Source organism: Musa acuminata, chromosome BXJ1-7, assembly GCF_036884655.1.
Source record: "Musa acuminata AAA Group cultivar baxijiao chromosome BXJ1-7, Cavendish_Baxijiao_AAA, whole genome shotgun sequence".
Lineage (NCBI taxonomy): Eukaryota > Viridiplantae > Streptophyta > Magnoliopsida > Zingiberales > Musaceae > Musa > Musa acuminata.
The window spans coordinates 39863226-39887411 of record NC_088333.1 but is presented as its reverse complement, the minus strand read 5'-3'; the positions used below and the strand labels follow the sequence as shown (position 1 = coordinate 39887411).

General features: G+C 43.0%; 4 protein-coding genes across 7 annotated transcripts; 1 reads left to right on the top strand and 3 right to left on the bottom strand.

Annotated features, from left to right (window-relative positions):
* Positions 1–2390: 2390 nt before the first annotated feature.
* On the top strand, positions 2391–4906 carry LOC135679355 (U-box domain-containing protein 16-like). The gene has a single exon (XM_065193022.1). The coding sequence runs from the start codon at positions 2593–2595 to the stop codon at positions 4675–4677; it is 2085 nt and encodes a 694-aa protein (XP_065049094.1). The 5' UTR covers positions 2391–2592; the 3' UTR covers positions 4678–4906.
* A 233-nt stretch (positions 4907–5139) lies between these two features.
* Positions 5140–9467, bottom strand: LOC135679354 (probable potassium transporter 9). 2 transcript variants are annotated; one of them, XM_065193019.1, is made up of 10 exons: positions 9282–9467; positions 9074–9154; positions 8760–8994; positions 8428–8673; positions 8239–8292; positions 7577–7837; positions 7260–7312; positions 7058–7181; positions 6657–6911; positions 5140–6298 (listed from the first exon to the last, which is right to left on the bottom strand). In XM_065193019.1, exons 2-10 carry the CDS (start codon positions 9110–9112, stop codon positions 5250–5252), a joined length of 2316 nt encoding a protein of 771 aa, XP_065049091.1. In that variant the 5' UTR covers positions 9113–9154; positions 9282–9467; the 3' UTR covers positions 5140–5249. The 2 variants fall into 2 exon arrangements, with proteins under 2 accessions (XP_065049091.1, XP_065049092.1); XM_065193020.1 differs by lacking the exon at positions 9282–9467 and having other exon boundaries at positions 9074–9261.
* A 777-nt stretch (positions 9468–10244) lies between these two features.
* LOC135679356 (probable serine/threonine-protein kinase WNK5) lies at positions 10245–14485 on the bottom strand. 2 transcript variants are annotated; one of them, XM_065193023.1, is made up of 8 exons: positions 13881–14485; positions 13114–13187; positions 12792–13019; positions 12471–12688; positions 11914–12071; positions 11521–11833; positions 11094–11441; positions 10245–11014 (listed from the first exon to the last, which is right to left on the bottom strand). In XM_065193023.1, the coding sequence occupies exons 1-8, from the start codon at positions 13971–13973 to the stop codon at positions 10587–10589; spliced, it is 1860 nt and encodes a 619-aa protein (XP_065049095.1). In that variant the 5' UTR covers positions 13974–14485; the 3' UTR covers positions 10245–10586. The 2 variants fall into 2 exon arrangements, with proteins under 2 accessions (XP_065049095.1, XP_065049096.1); XM_065193024.1 differs by having other exon boundaries at positions 13114–13151; positions 13881–14482.
* Positions 14486–16282: 1797 nt separating this feature from the next.
* Positions 16283–22935, bottom strand: LOC135679352 (uncharacterized). 2 transcript variants are annotated; one of them, XM_065193017.1, is made up of 9 exons: positions 22408–22935; positions 21459–21644; positions 20745–20837; positions 20411–20593; positions 20180–20282; positions 19912–20097; positions 18638–19806; positions 17876–18300; positions 16283–16556 (listed from the first exon to the last, which is right to left on the bottom strand). In XM_065193017.1, exons 1-9 carry the CDS (start codon positions 22654–22656, stop codon positions 16499–16501), a joined length of 2652 nt encoding a protein of 883 aa, XP_065049089.1. In that variant the 5' UTR covers positions 22657–22935; the 3' UTR covers positions 16283–16498. The 2 variants fall into 2 exon arrangements, with proteins under 2 accessions (XP_065049089.1, XP_065049090.1); XM_065193018.1 differs by lacking the exons at positions 21459–21644; positions 22408–22935 and adding an exon at positions 21239–21431.
* Between the last annotated feature and the right edge of the window lie 1251 nt (positions 22936–24186).

Below are 24186 nucleotides of genomic sequence, written 5' to 3'. Positions count from 1 at the left end.
TTTTAAAATTTATTTATTTTGGAGCAAGTAAGTGATTTGTATATAAATAAAAATTAAATAATGATGAATCCAAGTTAAACTTCTCAATGTTAATGCACATTATTTGTATCTTTTCTAATGCTATAGTGGTCTACTTATCGATCGATATCTATTTGTTAGAGTGTCGTTCGTCCTCATTCAGTCAAACCATAACTTGATTATCATGTCCATCTAGCATCTACTAGTAAGAGCGCGGCTCACCCTTATTCGGATCAAAATTTATCTATTAAGCTATTGTATCATGTTAGATATCAAAGTTATTATATAAAAGGGATCAAATAAGCACGATGAGTGCTCGAGATCATCGTGGTGGTCGTGGTGCAGCTCCTCTCCCTCCGGTTTGAGAACCTCTCTAATGAGTTCACCCTCTACGTTGGTCATGACTCGAGTAATTGGAACGAAGAAAAAAAATTATTTTATAAATATTATCAAAAGATTGGACATACATAATCAATCGCTTTTGTTGTATTAGTTGCTTTAAGATTTACGAGTCTCATTCAAGTTTATTGTGAAAATTCTAGCATCATTCAAATTGCTCACAATGATGTCTACTACAATTAGTAGACATGATGTATACACAATTGATATTAATAAAATATAAGGTTCTTTTTCTCCCTTTCCATTTTATATAAGAAATCAAATAACAATTAATATGAATCAAATTGGTTAAATTTAGGATATATATATCAGGTTGGACATCAATTCAATCCAAGATCTTAAGTTTTCATGTTATGAGTTATACGCGATGTGAGATTATTCTCTTGATCCTTTCATCTGATGCACATACATGAATATGTCCATCTAAGCCTAACTTCTTTGACTAAGACCTTGTTTGATTCAGATGCCATTATTCCCATGCAAAATTGACTTTGCTCTTTATTGGATGGCGATCTGAAGTTTGTGTTGAACTTCAAGAGCTTCTTCTATGGGTCTTTATTGCAAGTATGTTGCGTTGGCTTCTTCCGCTTCTCTCTCCTTCATCATGCATTGTCTTTTTGATACAGCTGATCATGGCTTTGGAATCTCTCATGTCCTATTATTATTGTTGGGTGGCTGTAAGGTATTATAGAAGACAGACTAAGGTTGTTGCTATGTGGTGGTGGATTGACGAAGCAAGCAGGAGGCATAAATTGTGTTGGGTGGTTGGAATTGTGATGAATAGTATTGTTTGTGTCATGATGTTGAAGAGCTAACAATGATTGCTCCAATGCGATCTCTTTACCTCTCTTTTTTTCCTAAGTGGATGTATGGCTTTTGGAAAGTTTCATCACTAGTCGAAGACCTTTTCCATCTATAATGGCCGATCAAATGCTTTAGAAAGAGACGACGAGCGAGTCTTAATATTAAGAATGAGGTCGTAAAGCATTAATTGTCACATCTCTCATCGATTCCATCAGCCCCTAAAATATGTTTTACGTGGCGCTACATGCAAATAATGAAGGATTAAGTTGAAGGAAACAAGAAGCGAAAAAGAGTATTTTTCTGCTGATAATGTCTAAGGATACGATGGTTTTACTTACTCAAAGATAGAACTAATCATCATCTTAGACTTGTCTTAATATTAAGAAGTGTATATTACTGAACAGGTCAGACCAAGAACTAGCGGTCATTGATGTTAGAGAGAGAGAGAGAGAGAGAGAGAATGGAAGGAGAAGGTTGCCGCTTCAATCCCGTGAAAGAGTCAAAAGAAGGTTTTGTTTAGTTTACCGATGAGGAGAATAAGTCGATAGAATAAATCTCGATAAAACGATAAAATTGCTTGTGAAATATTTAACCATATTTTTTTCTCATATTATCAATTATCTCAACAAGAGGCAAACATGGTATTGAGTTAGCATCATCCCTACCATGCTCCGCTGTGACCAAGCCATGGTTACCGCTCCCCGTATCTCGACCGTCGTATAAGACACAGCCGAAACACACGTGAAAGGAAGTTGCATACGAGGTGACCGTATCCACGTAACATACGTGGCATGTCCACGTCCGGAAGCGTGAGCCGGCCTTGACGTGGCCTCTCATTGAACACGTGCCTGTGGTAACCAGGTGACGTCACGCTTCGTGTTCTCGTTTGACCAGCAATCCCCGGCGATAACCAACGTGGGCGGTTGACATTTACTGTCGTCAATCACGTGTTCTACCGTTATCGACCAATTGAGAGAAGAAAAAATAATAATAATAATAATAATTTTGATGGGGAAAAGATCAACGTAAAGATTGGGCGTGGACTTGTCCAACACGCATACTGGTATTAGATTACTAACCTCTTTGACCGCCACCACCTTCTCCGTTCTCTCATGGAGCACGGTTGTCACATCCATCCTCCAACTATAAAACAAATCCAGCAAGGAAACACAGGGTAAAAGTAACGAGGGCGGCGACCGCACTTGTTCCTCCCCAGCTCATACATCCTCTTGCTTTCCACGCAATTCCGGCCGACATAACTGCACAGCACCAGCAGCGGACGACCACCACCACCATATAGACCCCTCGAACTCCCCTTCCTTTCCTGTTACGACTCCCGACGCTTGAATCGAGGACACGACAGCTTCTTCCATGGCCACCTCCTCCTCCTCCCCTCCTCCGCCACCCGACCCGTCCACCGACGCCGACCTCCTCCGCCACCTCCTCTTCCTCTCCCGTGACGTCTCCTCCCACCAACAACCTTCGCCGCCGTCGTCCCCCCTTCGTGTTAATCCCAACTTCTCCTCCGTCCCCCGCAACGTTAAGCAGCTCTCCCTCCTCTTCGAGGAGCTACTCCTCGCCGTCCGAGATGACGACGACCGCTGCGTTGACTTTGCGCTCCCGCGATTGGCTTCGCTTTGCTTCCGCGAGATTCTTCTCGTTCTCCACCGCCTCAAGGCCCATTTTGACCATTGCTCCGCCCGTAGCCGCGCTTTCGTCCTCTTCCGGGCAGAGCCTCTTGCCGCTGAGATCCACGAGCAAGTTGTCGACCTCGCCACCTTCCTTGACATCCTGCCTGTGGCGGAGCTTCGGATTCCTGAGGACGTGAGGGACCACGTCCGCCTCCTCCTCCGCCAGCTCCGACGTTCCTCCCCCGCCGTCGATCCCGCTGCCCTCTCCCTCCGCCGAGATATTCTCGAGCTCATCGCACTCGTCGAGAGCGGGACGGTACCCGACCATGCCACGCTGCAGGGGATCTTCCGGCGGCTCGGCATCGATGATTCATGGAACTGCCGCCACGAGATCGACAGCCTCGAGCGCGACATCGCCGACGGCGCCGCCGCCGACAGATGGGTGCCGGCCATGGTGGCCCTCGCGTCGATCCTACGCTACGCTAGGTACGTCCTGTTCGGGGCATCAACTCCCAGATTGGACACCTCCGCCGGCGCCGACGGCAAGAAATCGCCCTTCTCCGACGCGGAGGACCTCGCGGTGCCGGCAGACTTCCGGTGCCCGATATCGCTGGACCTTATGCGGGATCCGATGGTGGTGGCCACCGGACAGACGTACGATAGGGACTCCATCGTTCGATGGATCGGCTCCGGCCATGCCACCTGCCCCAAGTCCGGCCAAGCCCTCGCCCACCTCGAGCTCGTCCCCAATCGCGCCCTCAAGAACCTCATCTGCTGCTGGTGCCGCGACAACAACCTCCCCTTCGACGGAGCCGACGTCACCAGCAACGAGCAAGCCGATGCCGACAACGCCACGACAGCAGCGGCTAACAAGGCTGCGCTCGAGGCGGCAAGAATGACGGCGTCCTTCCTCGTGGAGGAGCTCGCGGCGGCGCCGTGTACGGATGCCGCGCACCGGGTGGTCCACGAACTCCGTCTGCTGGCCAAGCACGGCTCCGACAACCGCGCATTCGTAGCGGAGGCCGGTGCGATTCCCCTCCTCCTCCCGCTGCTCCGATCGGACGACGCTGGGCTCCAGGTCAGCGCGGTGACTGCGCTGCTCAACCTGTCGATCCTGGAGGCCAACAAGCGGCTCATCATGCACGCGGATGGCGCCGTCGACGGGATCGTCCACGTCCTGGCAGAGGGCGCCAAGTGGCGGGCGAAGGAGAACGCTGCCGCCACCGTGCTCAGCCTCTCCTCCATCCACTCCTACCGCCGGCGACTCGCACGACACCCCCGGGTGGTGGAGGTGCTGCTGCAGATGGCGCGCCACGGCCCCGCCAGCTCAAAGAAGGACGCCATGGCAGCCATCCATAGCCTCGCCGGGGACCGGGAAAATACCGGGCGGCTGGTGGAGGGGGGGGTGGTGGGGGCGGCACTGGAAGCCGTGGGAGAGCCGGAGGTCGCGGAGGAGGCGGCGGCGGTGCTGGCGGCAGTGGCGAGGAGGGGCGGAGCGGAGGCCGTGGCGAAGGCGGAGGGGGCGGTTGCGCGGCTGGTCGGGTTGCTACGGCGGGGGTCGGACTGGGCGAGGGAGAGCGCGGCGGCGGCTCTGGTGGCGGTGTGCCGGCGGTCGGAGTCGGGGGTGGTGGCGGAGCTGGCGGCCGTTCCGGGGATCGAGTGGGTGATCTGGGAGCTGATGGGGGCGGGGACGGAGCGGGCGAGGCGGAAGGCGGCGGCGCTGAGTCGGATCTGCCGGCGCTGGGCGGCTGCCGTGGAGGCGGAACGCACGGCCAGATTCTCGGCGATGAGCGTCACGACGTCCTCTACTCCAGTTGCATCATGATCAGAAGTCAACGATGACAGTACACATACACACACACGCAACAAGATTCGTTAAGTGTAGTTATCGCGCGCCGCTCAGGATCGGACGGACATCATTCTTTCTCCTCAATTGTGCATAATTGAGTGATTCTTTGCTTTAATTTCCAAGTCTTAATATTGCCAATTTTTACTCGTACGAGTTTACAGATTTGATTTGTTTGGAGATCGAATAAAAAAGAGAGTTCTCGAAATGGCAAACGCCTTTCCAATATATATATATATATATATATATATATATATATATATATATATATATAATGCAAGCATTCTGTTCCTTTGTGCATTACCTTTGACAGGAAAGAGTCAGAAACTTGCAGCACTTCATAATCCTCATTCATGCAATATGATTCAGTTTGTAAACCTCAGAAGACCTGCATAGACTTGATGATTCATAATGGTGCTCCAAAACCATTTACCACTCCAATAATGAAAGATTGCATCATTTCCATATAGTATAATTTCGAAAACTTTAGTAGCCAAATTAGTCTAAGTGTATAATTTCCATATAGACTGCAGCACACTCTTGTTTTCAGCTTACAGGAGATACACCATGCCAACTTCAAGGAGCGACTCTGGCGGCAGTCTAAGTGCCACGTCTGGTCCCCGGCAATTCCGTCGGAGAAAATTGTAAACAAGGTCTATTGCTACCTTCTTTATCATGGAGGATCCCGGCTTTGATCGGATGTGCGAATGCCCCAATATGAATGCAGTACCGGACTCTTGGGCCACAAGTAGCTCCTGCAGCTCTTCGTCGATGACACCTTCGGTTGAGCTTTCACTCTCCTCCACAAGGAACCTCACCCTTTTCGCTTTACCCATGGCCTCCTTCCCTTCGGAATTCCTCTCATCTGATAACTGCACCGTCATGTTTGCATCCCGTAAATTCAATTTGGTAGACGAATTATATGGAGAGCTTCCAACGACAGTAAATCCACCCTCAGCCTCATCATTAGACGGGTCGCAATGGTGTAATGCTTCAGCATGAATGAAATCAGCCAGACTGGTAATGAGCTCTGACTCAAAAGAGTTGACATCCTGATGGACATCACGGTAGCCATACCGCACGATGCACCGGTAGGATCGGAATTCTGGAGGTCCCACACGGCCGACAAGGTACCTTTCTGAAGCAGGAATGAAAGGAACAGGAACATATTTTATGCAGACAAAGACTAAGATTTGGTGGAACGCTGGAAGGTTCGTCACAAAGTGAGAGAAATTTGCCGGCACACCCGATACGAGGTCAGTGTAGACAAGGCCAATGCCTGGGACGCGGGAAATGCCAAGAGAGTTGCCGAGGGCGAGAAGCCAGTCGAGGGAAAGCTTGTTCTGCAAATCAAACTCGTATTTTTTTATTGTCGCATAATGCCACACGAACATGATCGCCATTAGGATGAGCGCGAGAAGGATGGGCAGCCAAGCACCGTCAAGGAACTTCATGAGTGAGGAAGAGAAAAACAAGGCCTCGATCGATCCAAAGACGACGAAAAATGCAAGTGCCAGAAGAGGGGAATTGTGCCAACATAAGATCATGACCAAGGACGTGAGGCAAGTGGTAACCAACATCACCGTAATTACTGCCAAGCCTGCACAGGAAAAGAAAGAGGATCAGTCAATGACATCGAAACATACTGATGGTTGCAGAATATAAATAAACAGATGAAAGCAAGCCGAAAAATGAGTGTGCCAAGAAATATATGTGAACAATGTCGTGTGCCATTTCATAGATTGGTTTCATAAAAAATGATGAGAACCATAGTACAGCAGAATATTTTCTAGAAAGCAGGTTTGCAATCTTAAAACGACATGAATGCAGACTCCATTTAGATAATCGTACTATTTCTCATCATGTATTTTCGCATATACAAAAGAGTGACACTGTGATAAGTGTTGAGTGCAAAATACTAGTAATGCGCTCAGGAGGGTTGACAGAAAAATGTAAACCTGATGCATTGCCCATATGTTTTGTGTCTCTGAAGCCGAGGGCAACAGCGACACAGAGGATCATGAGTGCCCAGTTCACCTCCGGAATATAGATCTGGCCGTGTACCTTGTTGGAGGTGTGAACTACCTTGACCCTTGGGAAGCAACCGAGAGATTGGCTTTGGCTCACTATAGAGAATGTTCCGCTAATGATTGCTTGACTCCCCACAACAGAAGCTAGTATTGCTATCACAAGCACAGGCCATCTTACACTTTCTGCACGAGAAAAAGAAGCTCTACCGATCAATAATTCACAAAAATATTCTGCTACTGCTGATATATGAAATTGTCGGGGCCTTAGAACAGTTTTGGAAAACTCATACTAATCGAAACCTTGTGGCTGGGGAAGAAAGAGAAGGCACCTGGAACATAGACGTAAAAACCGATCTGGTAACTGTTGCTGATAATATGATGTTTGGACAAGTAAGCTGCTTGTCCCATGTATGCCAAAACTAAAGCAGGATAAACACACGAAGTGAAAGCAATCTGCATTAACCAAATACAACAAGGGTGAGAATCTTGACAGTTCAAACATAAGCAATCATTTACGGCATAAACACTAACCTGAATTGCTCTATATGAGAAGTGACCTAAATCCGCAAACATTGCCTCTGACCCTGCAGTGACGATAGATAACATTAATCATCATATGTTGTCGACGTAGAAAATAATAAACAAGACCTTTATAGATAGTGAAAATTTTCATGAAAAAAGGACCTATCCGTATCAATTACCTAAATAACCAATTTAAGCAGCTATAGAACTCTATTAACCTTTCGGACATCACCGGATAAGCCTCAAATGACTTTAATTTATGTTGTTCATCTGGCTTATTGACGAGCTATAAACTATAATCCATTGTGATCCACTTCGACAGTTACCTGTCATGCATAGTAGAATTCCTCCCAAGGACATCCAACCAGCCTTCCTTGTCTTCCTCAAGAACTTCAGCATGTAATACGGCGACAACGCTTGATAAATAAGGGGATTCCATTTGACGATGTTGTATATGCCAAGTCCACTAATACAGAGTAGCCAAGTGACGATAATTGGTGCAAATAAGAATCCAACCCGATGAGTGCCATAATGTTGAAGCGCAAACAAGCACACTATCAAGAAGCAAGTAATAGGAACCACGGCATCTACAGAAGCAGAACACTGGTCAGTTGGTGATGGAAATTGTGGTACATATCAACAATATTTTCAGACAGCAAATACTTTGGAGTGAACAAATCCCTGTAAGACAATTATCTATGGAACAAGAATTCCTAGCTTATCAATAACCGAAAGCTCGCGTTATATCGCAATCGGGGACGAAGATCACCGAGAAAAGCGGATTGATTTATTACTGTCTAGATGCTCTTGTACCATGAGTAGGAATACAGAAAAAAATAATTTGATATTTAGAGATCAAGTCATTCCGGACTTGCAGAACCGTTCTTTCAGTATTACATCATATAAAAACAGCTATAGTAAAAGTTCAATAATACAAGCCTTTAGTTTAATAAGAAATGGATTTGACCAAGCAAGATTGGGACCTTACATTCATGGTGAGTCTTGGACAGAGACAATTCAAGCCCTGAAACCGCCGAAAACACTGCAACAACAACAACAACAACAGAGGAATAAGACTTTTAAGAAAGTATGAAGTAAAATGGAACTCGATATACGAACACAAAAGGGTATATTTACATTACCAACTCTCAATTTCAAGAGAGGAAAGCAAGCCCACCTGATATCGCCGGAGTGAGCACTCCATCTCCAATGACCATACAAGTACCGAGCATGACTACTATCAAGAGAACAACATGTAAATTCTTGTGTTTCTCAATCCAAGTTTTGATCCTCGGCTTGTAGCTGCTTTCCGGGTGGCATTCATATCTGTATGTCGATAGTTCTTCGTCGGCCGCCTGTCTGTTGGGCAGGAGACTGACATTTACATTTCTACAAATCAAAGAATACAGAGCAAAAGTACCACCTGCGAGTTCACAAGGAAGACAGATCATAACCCGAAGGAATACATGTTCGGTCCCAAAAATCAAGCTCGGTCATCGCTATATTCACCTTGACCATTGTCATCAGCTCTAAGAACTATGAACACATACTTGAAAAGTGGGACGAGAGTAAGAGTCCAGAACACAAAGGACAGCACACCAAAGATCTCTTCGTTACTTTCGGAATGCTTTATGTCCTCCGCAAACGTGCTCTTGTACACATACAAAGGTGAAATGCTCAGGTCACCGTATACCACGCCTAGGCTTTGGTATGCCAAAAGCAAAGTGGCCTTCCAGGAATTCTTCTGCAGATGATTGAGCACTTAGAAAAGATTGGGGGAAAACGAAATCGAAGGGATGGATCTCCGGTGAACACGATGTTACCTTTAGGGCATTAGGACTCTGTCCGGCTTCGGGATCCATCACGAGTCTTGGAGATGCTCACCGAGTCTCCTGCATGTAGGCCTGCGTTGGAAACATGGATCGGTTAGCATTCCCAGAGATGCACAAGAAGATTCTACCATGCATCTCTGCGAGACCAGAAATCTGGTCTAAGATAGTCTCTGAAACTAGAACAAAGAGAAGAACATACCTACGGGAGGGCTCGAACCATTCTTGACTCCACCGGTCGTTAAATAGGAACCACTCACATGCCCAAGTACCTCAGCGGCCCACCCTCCACAGTCATCCGAGTGGTGGAAGAGGAAGAAGAAGACATGGAATAGTAGTAAGTACGAAGATGGTGGAGCCTTCCAAGCGTTGGACGGTGTGATCGATGAAAGCAACAGCCGGTCCCGCGGTTGAGAGCTCCTCTGCAGGGATAATATAACAAGGATAATGCTGTGTGTCTCCACTCATCCTTCTGCCTTTTCCTCGGATATAAAAAAGGAATCTTGATCATTATTACCGTCTTTACTGTTCCTCATCTGCCCAAATTGCGATTGCTCGGAAGGGAAGAAAGTGAAAGCAAGGAGGTTGGTGTCTAACCATGTGCATGGAGAGAGAGAGAGAGAGATTTGGATTTCGTGGGACGGCAGACCATGTGGAGTTGCAGTGTCGAGTGGAAAGCTATGGCGATTCTAGAACGCGTGATAGCCGCCGAGAGCCGACAAGCCTCAGCCGCCTAACGTGCGAAACTGGAAGACGAGCCATGTCGATGATGGGAGCCCATTCAATTAGTGTCTCATCTCATCTTCCTATCTTCTTCTTTCCAGTTGAGATGAGCAGCCAACTAGGAAGCACCTTCCACAAGCTTTTCGTGTGGAGGTGATATGGAGCGGTGTTTGGCATTCCAGAGAAACCACCCAAAGAAGACTTCTCAGTCAATCATGAAAGATGTGGCAATGATCATGGTGGGGAGTTAAGTAGGAGATTTGACAGGAATGATGGATAGGATCTCTTGCGTTAGTCTTTGTTCATCTCTTACTTCCAATAAGAGAATGTCACAAATGACTGTCACGAGACATGGGGAGAGAAGAAGAGAGGAATTGGAAGAGACCCAACTGCAGCTTTTTGGCTGAATGCTTTCAGTGACGAAACCACTACAAAAAGGCTGTGAATGCAGCAGCCAATATTGACTTGGCCTTTTGAAATCATAATATAATGATCCCACTACAATTCCTTCGATTTGATGAGACATGGCATGGAAAGAAGACTGGACGATTACAACCGAAGAATGTGCGTTCTCTTCCATTGCATCAGCCATCTTCCGTCCAAGAATAATTGAAATCCATGGATGGATCGCCCCTGTTCCATGGGAATTCTCTTCTACGTTCCATGGCCATGGTCAATCGGGATGAACAGTACAGGTCAAAGCTCCTGTGAGTCGTTACAAGCACTGGATCGTCAAAAGATCAAGCCTTCAGAGTCGCAGATCGAAGGCGATTCGAATCAACCATCAGTTCATGCATGGCCCTATTGCCCTCTGCTTCCTGCGATCGGCTGGAGAGGACGAGGAAGGCTTGTGAGGGCCATCACAGGGCGTTTGAAACCCGATGTTCTCGACTGCTCCTACGGTCTTGAACAGGCGCTTCTTCAGCTGCTCCACCAGATTCCGATGCAGCAGCTGACTTCGCATGTCCACCATCGATCGGTTCCTCGTCAGCCGCTGGCCACCGACCGGCTTCCTCGAGCGCTCCGGCAATATGTTGCACTGCTTGCAAAACTCATCGGCCAATGCGGCATCTTCTCCGAGCTTTGTCGACTTGTGGCTGCCGTGGAAGCTCACTTTGCTTTCTTGCTCGTCTCTCGAGGAGTAGTAGTTCATGGCGGAATACCTGCCTGACTGCGTGTAGCTCACGGCATCTTCATCGGAATGCGGGTCACCTGCACAGAGGCGAATTCAACAGAACTGAGACGAGGCAATGACATCAAATCAGTAGTCTAGAAAATGGAAGAAGTGCACCTTGAAACCACTCTTCCTGGTGAGGATGCTGCTGCTGATCGAGCATACCCAGGCGATGCCCTGTTCCGAACACTGATCCTTGGGAGGAAGCAGAGGAGGAGAGGTTGTAGAAGGGGTGATTGCAACCGTCCTCGGCATCATCTTCGTAGTTGTAGACACGAAAGACAGAGTTGGGTGCACTTGTCGCCTTCCAATCCGGCACCAGAGCCGTGATCTCCTGAGCTATCATTTCTGCTATCTCCGATGGCTCTCGATCCGTTATCTCCAGCTCCTTCACCATCTCGTTCGCCACATCGATCGGCGTATCGCAAACGATGTCGAAGGGGAAGTGAATGTTCCTCACATGTCCTGATCAGCATGATAGAAAACAACATCGAAGTCTAATGTCCTGCTACAGACTTCCTTGTGTATGGTGGAAGTTCCATACCTTCTGCGTCGGCAATTTGAACTCTGAGGAAGATCGTATCGTCCTCCGGGTTCATCTTCCCTGTGATGGTCATGTCGGTTCTCCACACCGTGCTATTAGCATCGTGAAACTCCATCGAGTGCAAGCCATCTTGGTCTTGCGATCTGATCCCATTAACTGCATCAACAGGAACTGTGTGATCACCTAATGCGAGAAAAGGATCAAGAAGAAGTTCCTCTGCCGACGGTCTCTTTGATACATCTTCCAGACATCTACCGACGAATCGCTTTGCCTCGGGATCTTGGATGCGATAGAATGCATCAGGCAGCCGTCCCTGGGAAGGAAGAACACAATCCAGATCAAGATTTCAGTGCGAAGATTGAACCGAAGACAGCCTGCAATTAGAACTCTTACCGAAGTAACTTTCTTGTAGATTTGAGCTGGATTGTAGCACTCGCTGTAGGGGTATTCCGAAGTAAGCATCTCGAGCACGCACATGCCGAAGGAGTAGATATCTACAAGCTCATTGTACTCTTCTTCGTAAAGCTCTGGTGCCATGAACTCTGGTGTCCCTGCAACCAAGAATTGCAGCACAGAGTCAAGTGTCAAAGCCTACCTCCTACAAAGGAGCAACCATTGGCGAGTCCATTCTACTGCTTCAGTGAGTGTGCCAAGTCCAATCTGCTAGTAAAACAGATGAACGACTCTGTAAGCACCAAGGAGAACATCCATATCTGATTTGACATTTATATCGACACCAATTCTAACTTCCTGTACCGATTCTAATTCAAACTAGTCGATCGCTGCCCAATACACAACTACGAACGATCAAATAAGTCTAGTTCTCCTTATAGATCGATAGTTTTTGAATCCGATAACAATATAATTACAGATCAAATAAAGACTTTCTAAGTAGTATCAGAAAAAAATATATATACATATCGGATGTATTGATTATGGAGCTATGTCACCTATAACAGTGTGTTGTGAGCCCCGGAGGATGGTTGCCAGACCAAAATCACTGATCTTGACGTGCCCGAGATGGCCATTGATCAAAATGTTGTCACACTTGATGTCCCTGTGTAACACCGGCGGATCGTGACGGTGCAGGTATGCGAGACCGTGCAGGATTTGTCGAGCCCAGCTCTTGATGGCTCCGATGTTCACATGCGGATACCTCCGCCGATACCTAAGATGTGCCATTTACATGATCAGTGAGATAATCTCATACTTCAGACCATTGATGATAAAGCAGGAGTTAAGCACTCGAAGATAAAGCTAATGGAACATACTCTCGGAGGGTACCGGAAGCAAACATCTCAGTGATGAAGTTGAAGGTCCTGTTCTCGACGTCGATCCATGATGCGTGGAATCTGATGATGGACTCATGGCGGAGGGAGCTGAGGAGGTGGACCTCCGAGTACATCCGCTGTAGCGCTTCCGGCGATCGCAGCATGCTGCACAGCTTAGCTTGGTTCCATGCTACCTCGGTACCATTTAGCTCATCGAACGCCTTGTATCTGAAGTCCTTCGTTAAGGAACTCATGTCGGACGGTCTCAGGCAAAACGATTTGGGAGGTCATAATCTAAACAGCGAAATCTTTTGGAGGATACACTGTCTTCATGGCTCCTCTACCAAGCACTTCACCGAACTGCCATTGCAGATGAAACAGCAGAATGTGAGGATTCTGTATACCGAATAGAATTATACTCTGTATCAGACAATTTCTTGTTGTCTATACGTAGAGAAAAATGCTACGATATGTTGTCACGAAATGAAGGTGGGGTTGCAAGAAAGGTTGACATGATGCTCATTCACACTTGGGAGGATTCAAGTCCTTTTCCACATAGCAACGAGCTGTAGATTTCTGACCGCCGAAAGGCAATGCTTTATAGGTGCTGAAGGCATCTCCATGCATTTTCATGGTGCTCATGTCTTCACAAGGAATCTCCATTGTAGACAACAGGGAAGGAATTTTAGCACCAATAATTGTGGTGGTCATCTACATCAACTCCTCAGATTATTCTACTATGGATCACATCCTTTTTCATACTCTGCCCACTCTCTTCTTCAACGTTATCATTCACCCCTATTTGGCTATCCTGAGTTCTTGATTTCTTTGCACATAAGCGCAGTGGTCTCTGATAATTATAATAGCATGATTCGCATGGCTTAGACGAGCGCAAACCATCGTGATGGATGGCACACGGTTTGTGTGGGCATCCGTATGGATGACCGACCGGAAGAAAGAACAAGAATCGTTTGTCAGATGTCTCACCGCGCGGTAGAACGTGCGTGTCATCGTTTGCAGCACCACCGCCGGTGGACACCGACTGAACTGTAACAGATGATATGGGTTTCACGGATCAAGAGAGCTTACACGTCCATAACGACCGGTGGGATCGGTCTCCACGTAGCCACGGAACACGTCGAGAGACCCGCCTGCGCGACTTCGGTGCCGTGTCTCGATCATGCCGGGCGAAGACGGTCTGGCGAAAGAAGGTGGCGTTGCACCTCAGCTAGCAAGAGAAGAAAGAAGGATGAGCTCCGGCGACCGTCCGTCTGTGGTTCTCATAGGGGAAGACGAGGAAGAGGAGGCGGCGCAGGAGCCCGGCGTCGTCGTCGACACTGAGCATAATGTTGAAGGCCATAAGGGTCACTGCCGCGGCACGCAGGGAGTGGAGTCAGGCTCCACTCCCGATCATTGACGCTAACCTCACAAGAGTAAGGATGAGAAGATGGATGGGGATGGACAAAGGGCATCAAGAATTTTCTAGCAAGGCTCTACGCATGTGGCGGCATTAGTACCGAGTGGAGATCTTTTTCGTGGCCGGTCTCGAATGCCGGATGGAGTGGGCCTCCGAGGTTGAAGAATCCGTGGCTACGGTTTTGACTTTAGCCATCGATAAGGAGAATGACTGACTCCCGACGGTGGAAGGAGATGTATGATGAGGGAAGAGTCAGCGGTACATTGGAGAAGAGGGGGGAGTATGGTGGTGAGAGGAGGAGGGTGGAAGACGGCAACGCCGGTGGTGGCCCGCGGACATGGCGAGGTTGTAGCCATTTTAAGTGGATAGAATGAAGTCAAACTTATCGTGTCGAGGATAATGTAATAAATAGAATGAAGGTATATATATTTTGTGTTGGGTTTGGAATAATTTGAATACATAGATAATTGAATGTATAGTAATCGATAGACTCCGATTAATCTGCTTGTGGTGTGTAGAATGCGATGAGATGATTTAGATGGCACTACTGCTGCTGTGAAACATGAGGTGGTGTGTAACCCTCAGCTGCTCTCCCAAGTATTAAAAGATAGGTCTCTGCCATGTCATTCAGCATGTTTTGAATCTTTAATGAGTCTGATCAATACTGTTAAATCGCATATCTTGTTTTCTAAGCATATCATTGGAAGATCTATATTTTTTTTTTAATAAGAAGATCACTTATTTTTTAAAATATTTGGACATTTTTATTACTACGTATTACTAAATTTCAGACCATTTACTAAATTCTATGTCTAATATTTTTCACTTAGTTGTAGGTTTAATCTTGGCTTTTGATAGGGCCAAAATTGCTAATGGTATTTTGTTGGATAATATTAAGAAAAAATGTCATTGATATCTTGGTTAATATAACGTGATTTGAATCCGTATACACAGGATTGTCTCCTGTTCGAAACGACTCCAAGGTGGCTTTAAAATGGATTTGAGGTGAGTTTGAGGTAACTCCAAGATGGCTCCGAGATAATGTCGAACTATTGAGACGAAAGTATTACGCTCCCGATGTGAAAGTGTTACACTCCCGAGATAGAAATATTATGCTCCCAAAATGACACCTACACAAAGATCAGGGTCCAAGAAGATTTCCCGATCCAATCCCTCCAATACTTAAGTTAGTCATATGAGATCTCTAAATGAAAAAAATTTATAATATCCTTCCTTATCAAAAAAGAGAATGAAATTTAAAATTATCTTACATGAAAGAAGAGATGAGTTTAAAATTATCATACTTATCACGAAGGAAAAGTGACTATACGTCAACTGTTAATAATTTTTAAAAAAATATAATTTTTTTTAAAAAATCTCTCTCTATTAAATATATTTTTTTTAAATCGCGAGATATAACAAGTTAATCTCTTGCTTTTTTTGAGAAAGGAATGAATCGTGGTTGATTTTGAGTGTTTTTTTTTTTGTAATCATTCGATATAATTAAACAAGTTTAACTTGGAAAAACACAACAACAAAAGAAAGATAGATAGATAGGTCACCGCAATGGGTTCACAAATATATAAAGACTAAGAACAGACCCCAAATAATCAATTTGGAGAATCAAAATAATAAAGCCTGTGATGCCTCCTCCGCATCCAAGAACAAGATCTCTCAAGGTGATGGAAATGCAAAGGCAAACTATATACATGACTATATAGTTAACGAATGTCAATGAAGGCTGGGATTCAGAAGAAATCTTCCTGTGTTCAATGGATAACGAATGTCTTTCAAGTTTAGAGATTCTAAAGGCAACTATATAGCATCCAACATGTCTTATGTGCAACTTAGATGAAATCAGAAATTAGGAAAAGTTATGCTGAAGAACATGATGAACAAATTAAAAACAAAAAGCACCTGGAACAGTTTCTTTGCTATAATAAAATAACAGCTTCGCATCGCATCGATTCCCCAATTGTCGCATCGCTTTCTAACAAACCAATGACCGTATCACTTTAAAGCGTTGCAAAGGCACAAACTATATAGATTGAAAGAGGGGAATAAAATCACGACCTGATCAAAATCCACCATAATGTGGTGTGAGATACCGATTTTAAAAAGACAATTAGGATGTACAGTATGCTAATTCACCACCCTAACACAAAAAACGCATTACTATTTACACCTTAGAACTGCTGCTGAAGCAACTGCTCCACATAGTTAGCATTTGATGTTCAAGTCTTCCCATATCTGCTTTCTACTTGATGTAGGAGAATGTAGTCCATGGCCTTCATCCGGCTAGTGGAGGGAAATCACCTTCATCTTTGAGCTGATATGGTTGGCTTAGCCTGCACATTTCATTCATTGTGCATTCTTAAGGTTATCAAATGGGTATGTAACTTGTCAGGGATCTTTTCCCCAATCAAGTAAGTGAAGAAATTTGTACTGCCGAATGTGATCTTAAACCCTATACTCAGCAATCTACGCGCTATAACTGACTTACTTACAAGTTCAGATTCAATACATTTGCAGCATAAACCGAGATTATCAATAATATCGAAGTTTATTAATGTCCTCTTATGCTACTTCCTCTGCGATCAGCCAAATCTACCTTCTACAGATAATAGTTAAATTTATATCTAATAGATTTTCTGCCAAGTTTGCTCTCTTGAATAATGCATAGATTCAATAATACAATTCCTAGACGATGACAGCTTTTAAGCTTCACCGTTTTCTAAATTTTCTAGATTCAATATTACATTTTCAAGGTTGCTCCCTCAAGGACTGTCAAACAACCCTAATGAAAACTATTCAAGTGTATTTTCATTAATGGCTTAGGAAAAAGGAAGACAAATATATTAAGCTAAGGTTTGGTTGAGATAAGCAAGCTGAATCTTGGTTCTCTTATTTGTTTCCTTATCAGCATTATTTTCTCCTCTATTTTTCCATCTTTTCTGGACCTAAATGAATTTGGATAGCTCCTACTCCTTCAAAAATAAGAGTTAAGGCAGACGCTTAATCCTGTGCCTTTTATGCTATGTCAGAGCTCTTCAAATTAAAGCTTATTCCCGCGTGTTTTAGAACTATCTCCTACTGGTAGCCCAGCATCCCGAATAAGACAGCACAAAAAAGACCTCAAATTCAATAAAACCTGAAAAACAACCAATCCTCAGTAATACAGATCTTCTACAAGTCACCATGATCCCAGAAATATAAACACTAACACAAATCTAAATCCTGACAATTAAAAGATCGATAAAGTAAGACTCAATCTGGTCCCAATTAAATACTAATTTCATCAGGAAACCAATATAAAATATGGTTCTCGAACACGGATTATATATTTTTATAGTACCATAAATGCTGCAAATAACAGCAACAAAACTTTAGCTAGAAGCTTAAGACAAAAAATGTTGTAATTATCCAAAAAAAAAAGTTGGAATATTCCTGACATAATAAATACTAGTTTGCTTCAGCTGAAATTATTTATTCATGCAAACAAAAAGGCTGGATCTAGCATCCGTTAGTCAACATACTGCATACTCTTTCATGATAGTCAGTTCTGATAGGCATATGTTGAATTCACGTCTAAGAAAAAACTATACAAAACTATGGATACCAAACTCTGCTGCATTTAATAATAGAAATTCCAGGAAATGTTTATTACCTTGCATGGTTCAAGCTCTTATAGGGTCTTTCAACCGTTGATTCAGGAATCACTGACCCTAAGCCCCGACCGACAGGATTGACTGAATCAAAATTGCTACCTTGTCCTGGAGAGGGAACTCCCACAGTAACAGGACCAAGAGACCCAAATTCGAGTTTTCCCTCTGGTGGATTGCCACGGGGAACCACCACAAAAGCAGGGCGTGTGGACTGAGGAACATCCGATGGAATTGGCTTTTCATGACCATTTACCACAAAAGCTGGAGCTTGTGAACGTGGAGATGACCACTGATTCCTTTCCTCTGATGAACCCCCATAATCTGGTGTGTCCATGGGACCATGTCTGTGGTATCTTGGAGAGTGATCTGTAAGCATTTGATTCTTGCCCCTTCCTGATGGTTGTCTATCTCTGTATGAACGAGAATTCTGCATATCAAATAAATTTTTAAGTAGTGAGCACCTCCACAGATATAGATTATGCCAGCCGTAATTCCATAAAAGTTTGTTCCCTTAAAATGATCCATATCTTGTGGCTGAGGATGATAAAAAACCTAACTATACCACAAGTGAACAATTTTTAAGTATAATCCCAACTTTAAGAAATATTTACTAATAGATCTGGATTGGATTACAATAAAACATAACAAAGCAACATTGAAAAAGAAAATCTGAACAAAAGAAGATTTTGTCCAAATTGACTAATTTTTAATCATATCAAAAACATACAGAATCACGCCAAAGTAGTAGCATAAATGCAATATACCGTGTTGGGAAGGTACGTGCCAGTTCCCCTTGTTTTTGTGATATCTTTGGTACCATAATCATTAGAAATCACAGGTGGGATTAAATAATAACTTGGAGAAAATGGTGGTGCAGGACCAAGTCCATTTGCACCTAGATGCGAGTACATGTTTCGCATGTTCCAGGTGTGTTTGCTCTGAAACTGGGAAGGAGATGTTCGGTAGACTGGGACTAGAAATGAGCTCACTATGCATTCCTGGAACTCCTGAGCATGTTGAAGATTGCTAAAGTACAGACGATAATCACCAATGAGATCTGACAATTTACTAGATTTGGGACTTGCATGACTTAAATTTCCATTAGTTGAGCAATCCCCAAGGCTTGAATCTTCTGACAGATAGGAATTCCAACTTGATGATGATGATTCATGGATGGATCCAGCAGCCACAGAAAAAGTGGGTTTTCTAAAACAGGATGCACTACTTAATGTCTTAATTTCATGTTTCATTTCCTCATTAGGGGCTGAAGATCTGCCTGAAGACACTCTTTCTGTTCCATTATCCCCTGAATTCAAATTATCGATCATCCCATCCTCAGATATGTTCTCTACATGAAAGAACAAGTGGGGTGCATGATGAACTTTTCCAGAAGTTGAAGCCTTGAGACTTTCATCTGATGACCTTGAATCATATGATCTAGCAGAAACAAGATCTCTAGCATTATCAACCAAATCTTTACCTGAAACATCTTCCACAGGAACAACAGAACCAATTTTAAAACAGTTATGCAGCCAGTTTGAGTTATAATTCTGACTAGAGGAATGCCTGTCAGATTGCTTTTTGGATGTGTTCTCCTGCTCCGAGTCTAAAATCTTGATGTTATTTATCTTCTCACTTAATGTGCCGTTAGACATACTGGCCATTGAACATAGAACATGTGGCTCCTTGTTGTTGTCTTCAATATTCAAGTTTGATAATATAGATTCAACCCTATTATCATCAATAGTTCCACTGTCTGGATGACTAGAAGCTGCATTTTGCACATCGGGCCTTTCCCCAGTTCCATGTCTATCCAAAGTACTTTTGAAGAACAAATTAACTTCATTTGCAATACTTTCAGAAGGCAATAGAAGTATCTGACCAAGTTTTCGAGCACCATAAGTAAATGCACTGCGAATACGGTAGAAGTTACCTGCAATCAAAAAGGAATACAAGGAACAACTTAACAAAAGGTCTTCAAATTCTTTTGCAATACTGCAATCCACTAGAACTAAGCAGAAGGAAAAAATTCACGTACCTTTGCTAACACTTCGTCCAAGATTATTGTTTCGTTTCAAAGGATCAACTATGTTTAGATGCTTCTGAGTGAATACCTGGTAATTATTTCCATATGTTCTAGATGGAACTGAAAACATTTCTGTGCATTCTTTAATAAATTCCTCATTAAGTAGTAAACAGCTCCCATTAGATTCTGGTGGTTCCACTGTGAAAGAATAATCGAACTGGTCACCAAGCAGTTACAGTCTTATACAATTGCCATGACTAGTAACACTTAGTCTGCTTACCGACTAGCTCTGGTAGCGAAGAAACAGAAACAGGACCATCTAAACTGACACAGTATTTCTCCCAATTAAATTTGCTATAGTAGTCCAAAAACATGTATAGAACCTGGAAAATGACAGCCCCTCATAAGAAATACAAGACGTTTATTGCCCAAAAACCCATTGCAAAAATATATAAGTAAAAAAGAAAACTGAAATTTTAGGTATGAGGTGTTTATTTCTTGGAGCACTCACCGCCAGAGGGCCATCTAAATAATTATGGAATAGATGGAAGACATACAATACTAAAATCTCCAATGCATATGTCGAAATCAGACCATGATGAGCTCCAAGAATGCGACTTTCATAATAACACCAAGCTTTGATCAATATTATACTGCGTTTGAAAAGATGATTTTTTCCAATTTTTCGGTCAACCTACAAGACAGCACTGGATTTAAAATTTTCTGCCAAGAATGAAAATTCATATGAGCAATAACATCTGATGTCATCTTCAAGAGTTCTTGTGTCTTGGAAGGAAATAAAAGGTCAGATTTCCGAAGTTGCACCAGCAAACTTTTGACACTACCTTCTCAAGAAAGCAAAGTGTACAAAGCCCACCAATCTGATTGAATGAGATATCCACCACAATATTCTGCACGATGCATTTGACAAGTTTAACCTGCCCACAGAAATTCACATCATAAGACTCAAAAACATGATTATTGCAGACCTCCTATCAACATAGCTGTAAGGGTCTGTTATCACTGTCTGCCCTGATGCACAATGTGGAGGCATGATTTGACAAAATCACAGTCTTATAAAACTATGGATCATAAACAAGACAATATGCACCTTGTGATGGAAAACATATCATGTGGTGATTTTCTTTTTGTATAATATCCAACCATATGCCTGAGGCTCAAATTTGATTGGGAGAGGAAAAGAAAAGACAATAAAGACATCTCCCTACTTTTTAAAAATATAGAAGATAAGAAAAATGGGGCGCTAAAAGATTTTCTTTATCCCATTTCTCCCTTCTTTTCAAAGAGAATTAAAAAATGGGGTCAAAATAAAAATCACCATATTTATTTCCTCTTCCCTTTGTCTTCTCCAATTCTCTTCTCTCAACCTAGAGAGTGTATAAGTTACTCAAATCCACCTCCATTTCTTTTTTGGTTAAATTCTGAAAAGAAGATACAGATCCAAGCTAAACATACAGCACTAATAATAGTTCATGATCCATTATAAATGAAACGTCACATGAATAGGACATTAAACTGAAATCAGCAGGCTGAGGAACCTCAGCACGAATGAGTTGTACATCCTTCACTTCAAACTCGGCATCCTTATTCCGTTCTTCTTCTCCAAGAACAGAACACACTTCATTTGCCAAAGCATCTTCAGTGTTTGGAAAACCAAGAGCAGTAAGGTCAATATCTCCATCAGGAAGATATGTCTTCAGGGGAACTGATCCAAATGGGAACACCTGATAGAATTTGCATTAGCAATAAAGACTGTTAAAACAAAATTGAGTACAATTTTAAACACTAATATATTTAGCAGAACCACATAAACAACAATGCGGTCATGAAAACAATATTTAGAATCGTTTATTCCTATCATCAAACCTACATTTTCAAATGGTCAAGATCATAAGAAGTGCAGAAGAGGAGTTAATGCTAAGAAGGTGCAGGAATATATGTTTCTTTTAAAAGATAATAACAACCAATAGGCAAATTTTGTACCGAGGAAGCTGTGGCAGATCATGGCGTATCATGAATATTCTACAATATAAATAAGTTACAAAAAACATCTAACTTTGCAAAGGATAATCCACAAAGGCGCAATCAGGGTAAGAACTGCGATGTTCCATGTAGAACAGCATGCGACCTGATTTATAGAAGTAAAAGTTAAAGTAACAAGTCAATTATCACTTAAGGAAGTGCGAAAAAGAAATCACCACACTCAATGAACACCTAACAAATACACAATTCAAAAAACAACGCGAAGACACAGTGAGGGAGACGTGAACCACAACCATCATGCATACTGCAAAAACATTTACGAACTACAATTGAAAAAGGGCCGCCCAGATCAAGTATCCCCCACTGTAAAGAACCAAAAATGCGCAAGAAAAATACCAAATTTAACCAAAAAAAAAGAAAAAAATAACAAAGTCAACAGATAGAAGCCATTTAGACATCGCCATAAAAGATCGGACAGAAAAAAACCAAGTACAAAAGACTCACATCACTCGGGATGCGCGTCCTGAGCAGCTGCTGTACGTAATCCACGACGGCCTTCCGCCTCTGTTCGGAGACCACCGTCGGCCGGATACACCGCAGGACCTCTCGAGTGGCCTCCTCGGCCCGTCGCCAGTTCTCGGCCCTGATCATCGAGGGGTGGGGATTAGGCTCCTGCAATTGCGCCCGCGGCGAGTGGTGCCCCCCAGCCGCGTCGCCGTTGTCCAGCGGCGGCCACGACTGCAGATCTCCCATTCCAAGACGAATTCAATCCGGAACACCCACGCGGTCCCAAGCCTTCTAACCGACGGCGACTCGAAACGGCGGAAGGGTCAGGGCGACAGACCGATAGATGGACGGAATTAAGAGGAGATACTCCCCTTGCAAGATCGGGAGTCGATCGGAATTGGAGGAGGGATTTCGGCGACGGAATTGGGGGAAGGGGGCGGAATTGGGGCGGGTTTAGGGATTGGGAGGCTATTCGAGGTTTCGTATGGGATCGGTTCCCTGTGCTCGGACGAAAACCCCTTTGGCTGCGTGTGATTAAAAAAGGCCAAATATATATATATATATATATATATATATATATATATATATAATATAATTATAAATTGTTAATTATAAAAGGGAACCCTTCCCAAACGTCTTTTTTTCCGACTTATTTTTGCTGCTCTCTTTTTCCTATTTTTGGGTCGAAATATGCAGAAAATATTAATTATGATATTTTTTTAAGGTAAAATGAAGTCGATAGCGTTTTAAATTGACTTATTTTTTTGTTGTTGTTATTTTCAATTTTATATTTGTTTTACCTCCACGTCACGTGGGACCCACCTCGGACTCCTTGACAACGGTTCATGTGGTGGTGGTGTTGTCGCTAAGCTTGGAATTTTCGTTGCAACTTTATAAGCAATAAAAAAAAGAGACAAATACGATTAATATGAGAAATTATTATTATTATTATTATTATTATTATTATTATATATATATATGTGTGTGTGTGTGTGTGTGTGTGTGGTGCTTTTGGTTTTAATTGATTTGGCCCATAGACTTGGTTCATTGGGGTTGGTTCAGCAAATTTCAAACCGGTCCAAATTTATTTGAATCGACTCCAATTATTAATTAGATAATTTAGATAAATAAATAAATTTATAAAAATAAAATCTATAATATTATATCAACACTAATTTCAGATACTTGCATACAAGTGGTTTTTTTCCTGGAATTCATCTATTTATTTTTTTTCTTTGAAAACAAGATAAATTTAGATGATTACTCTTTTTATTTTTATTTTGGTTTCATGTGAAAATATGATTTATTTTTTCCAATTTAAAGTGTATTTGACGTCTTTTGGCTCATAAATTGTATCATATATTTAACATTTTTCTCCTTAAGAAAAAAAAAGAAACAGCTATTTTAGAAATCATTTCCATCCAATACCAAACAACAAAGCATCATAATCATATTTATTGTCACAAGAATTATATTCATGACAAAACAAAATATGTATTCACTAAAACACAAACGATAAAGAATTATTGCTCAGATTTAGTGCTATCAAAGAAAATATAAATATAGACTTCGTTGCCATTGTTGGATGGCTGTGATGATTGGCAAGTATTTTTTGGATTCCTAATACAATCCAAATTACTTGAATAGACAAGTAATTCAAGAATGGGAAGAAACTTTCTGAATTAGGATTTAGTTATTATATAAAATTTTGATGAGAGATGCATCTGAAGTAGTTCGAGAAAGGAGAGAAGAGAGATTTAGTATTTGTATTTAGCT

Bases quoted from the DNA above. Each gene is read 5' to 3' on its own strand.
- LOC135679355 (XM_065193022.1), top strand. From the start codon at position 2,593: ATGGCCACCTCCTCCTCCTCCCCTCCTCCGCCACCCGACCCGTCCACC.
- LOC135679354 (XM_065193019.1), bottom strand. From the start codon at position 9,112: ATGGATCCCGAAGCCGGACAGAGTCCTAATGCCCTAAAG. The intron at 8,995-9,073 runs GTAACATCGTGT...AATCATCTGCAG, and splicing joins AGAGTCCTAATGCCCTAAAG to AAGAATTCCTGGAAGGCCAC. The intron at 6,912-7,057 runs GTGCCTTCTCTT...TTTCTCGTGCAG, and splicing joins TTTTTACGTCTATGTTCCAG to AAAGTGTAAGATGGCCTGTG.
- LOC135679356 (XM_065193023.1), bottom strand. From the start codon at position 13,973: ATGATCGAGACACGGCACCGAAGTCGCGCAGGCGGGTCTCTCGACGTG. The intron at 13,188-13,880 runs GTAAGCTCTCTT...TTCGGTATACAG, and splicing joins CCACCGGTCGTTATGGACGT to AATCCTCACATTCTGCTGTT. The intron at 12,689-12,791 runs GTATGTTCCATT...GGCACATCTTAG, and splicing joins GCTTCCGGTACCCTCCGAGA to GTATCGGCGGAGGTATCCGC.
- LOC135679352 (XM_065193017.1), bottom strand. From the start codon at position 22,656: ATGGGAGATCTGCAGTCGTGGCCGCCGCTGGACAACGGCGACGCGGCT. The intron at 21,645-22,407 runs GTGAGTCTTTTG...AAATTCTATCAG, and splicing joins GGACGCGCATCCCGAGTGAT to GTGTTCCCATTTGGATCAGT. The intron at 20,594-20,744 runs GTAGTGTCAAAA...GCTGTCTTGTAG, and splicing joins CACTTTGCTTTCTTGAGAAG to GTTGACCGAAAAATTGGAAA.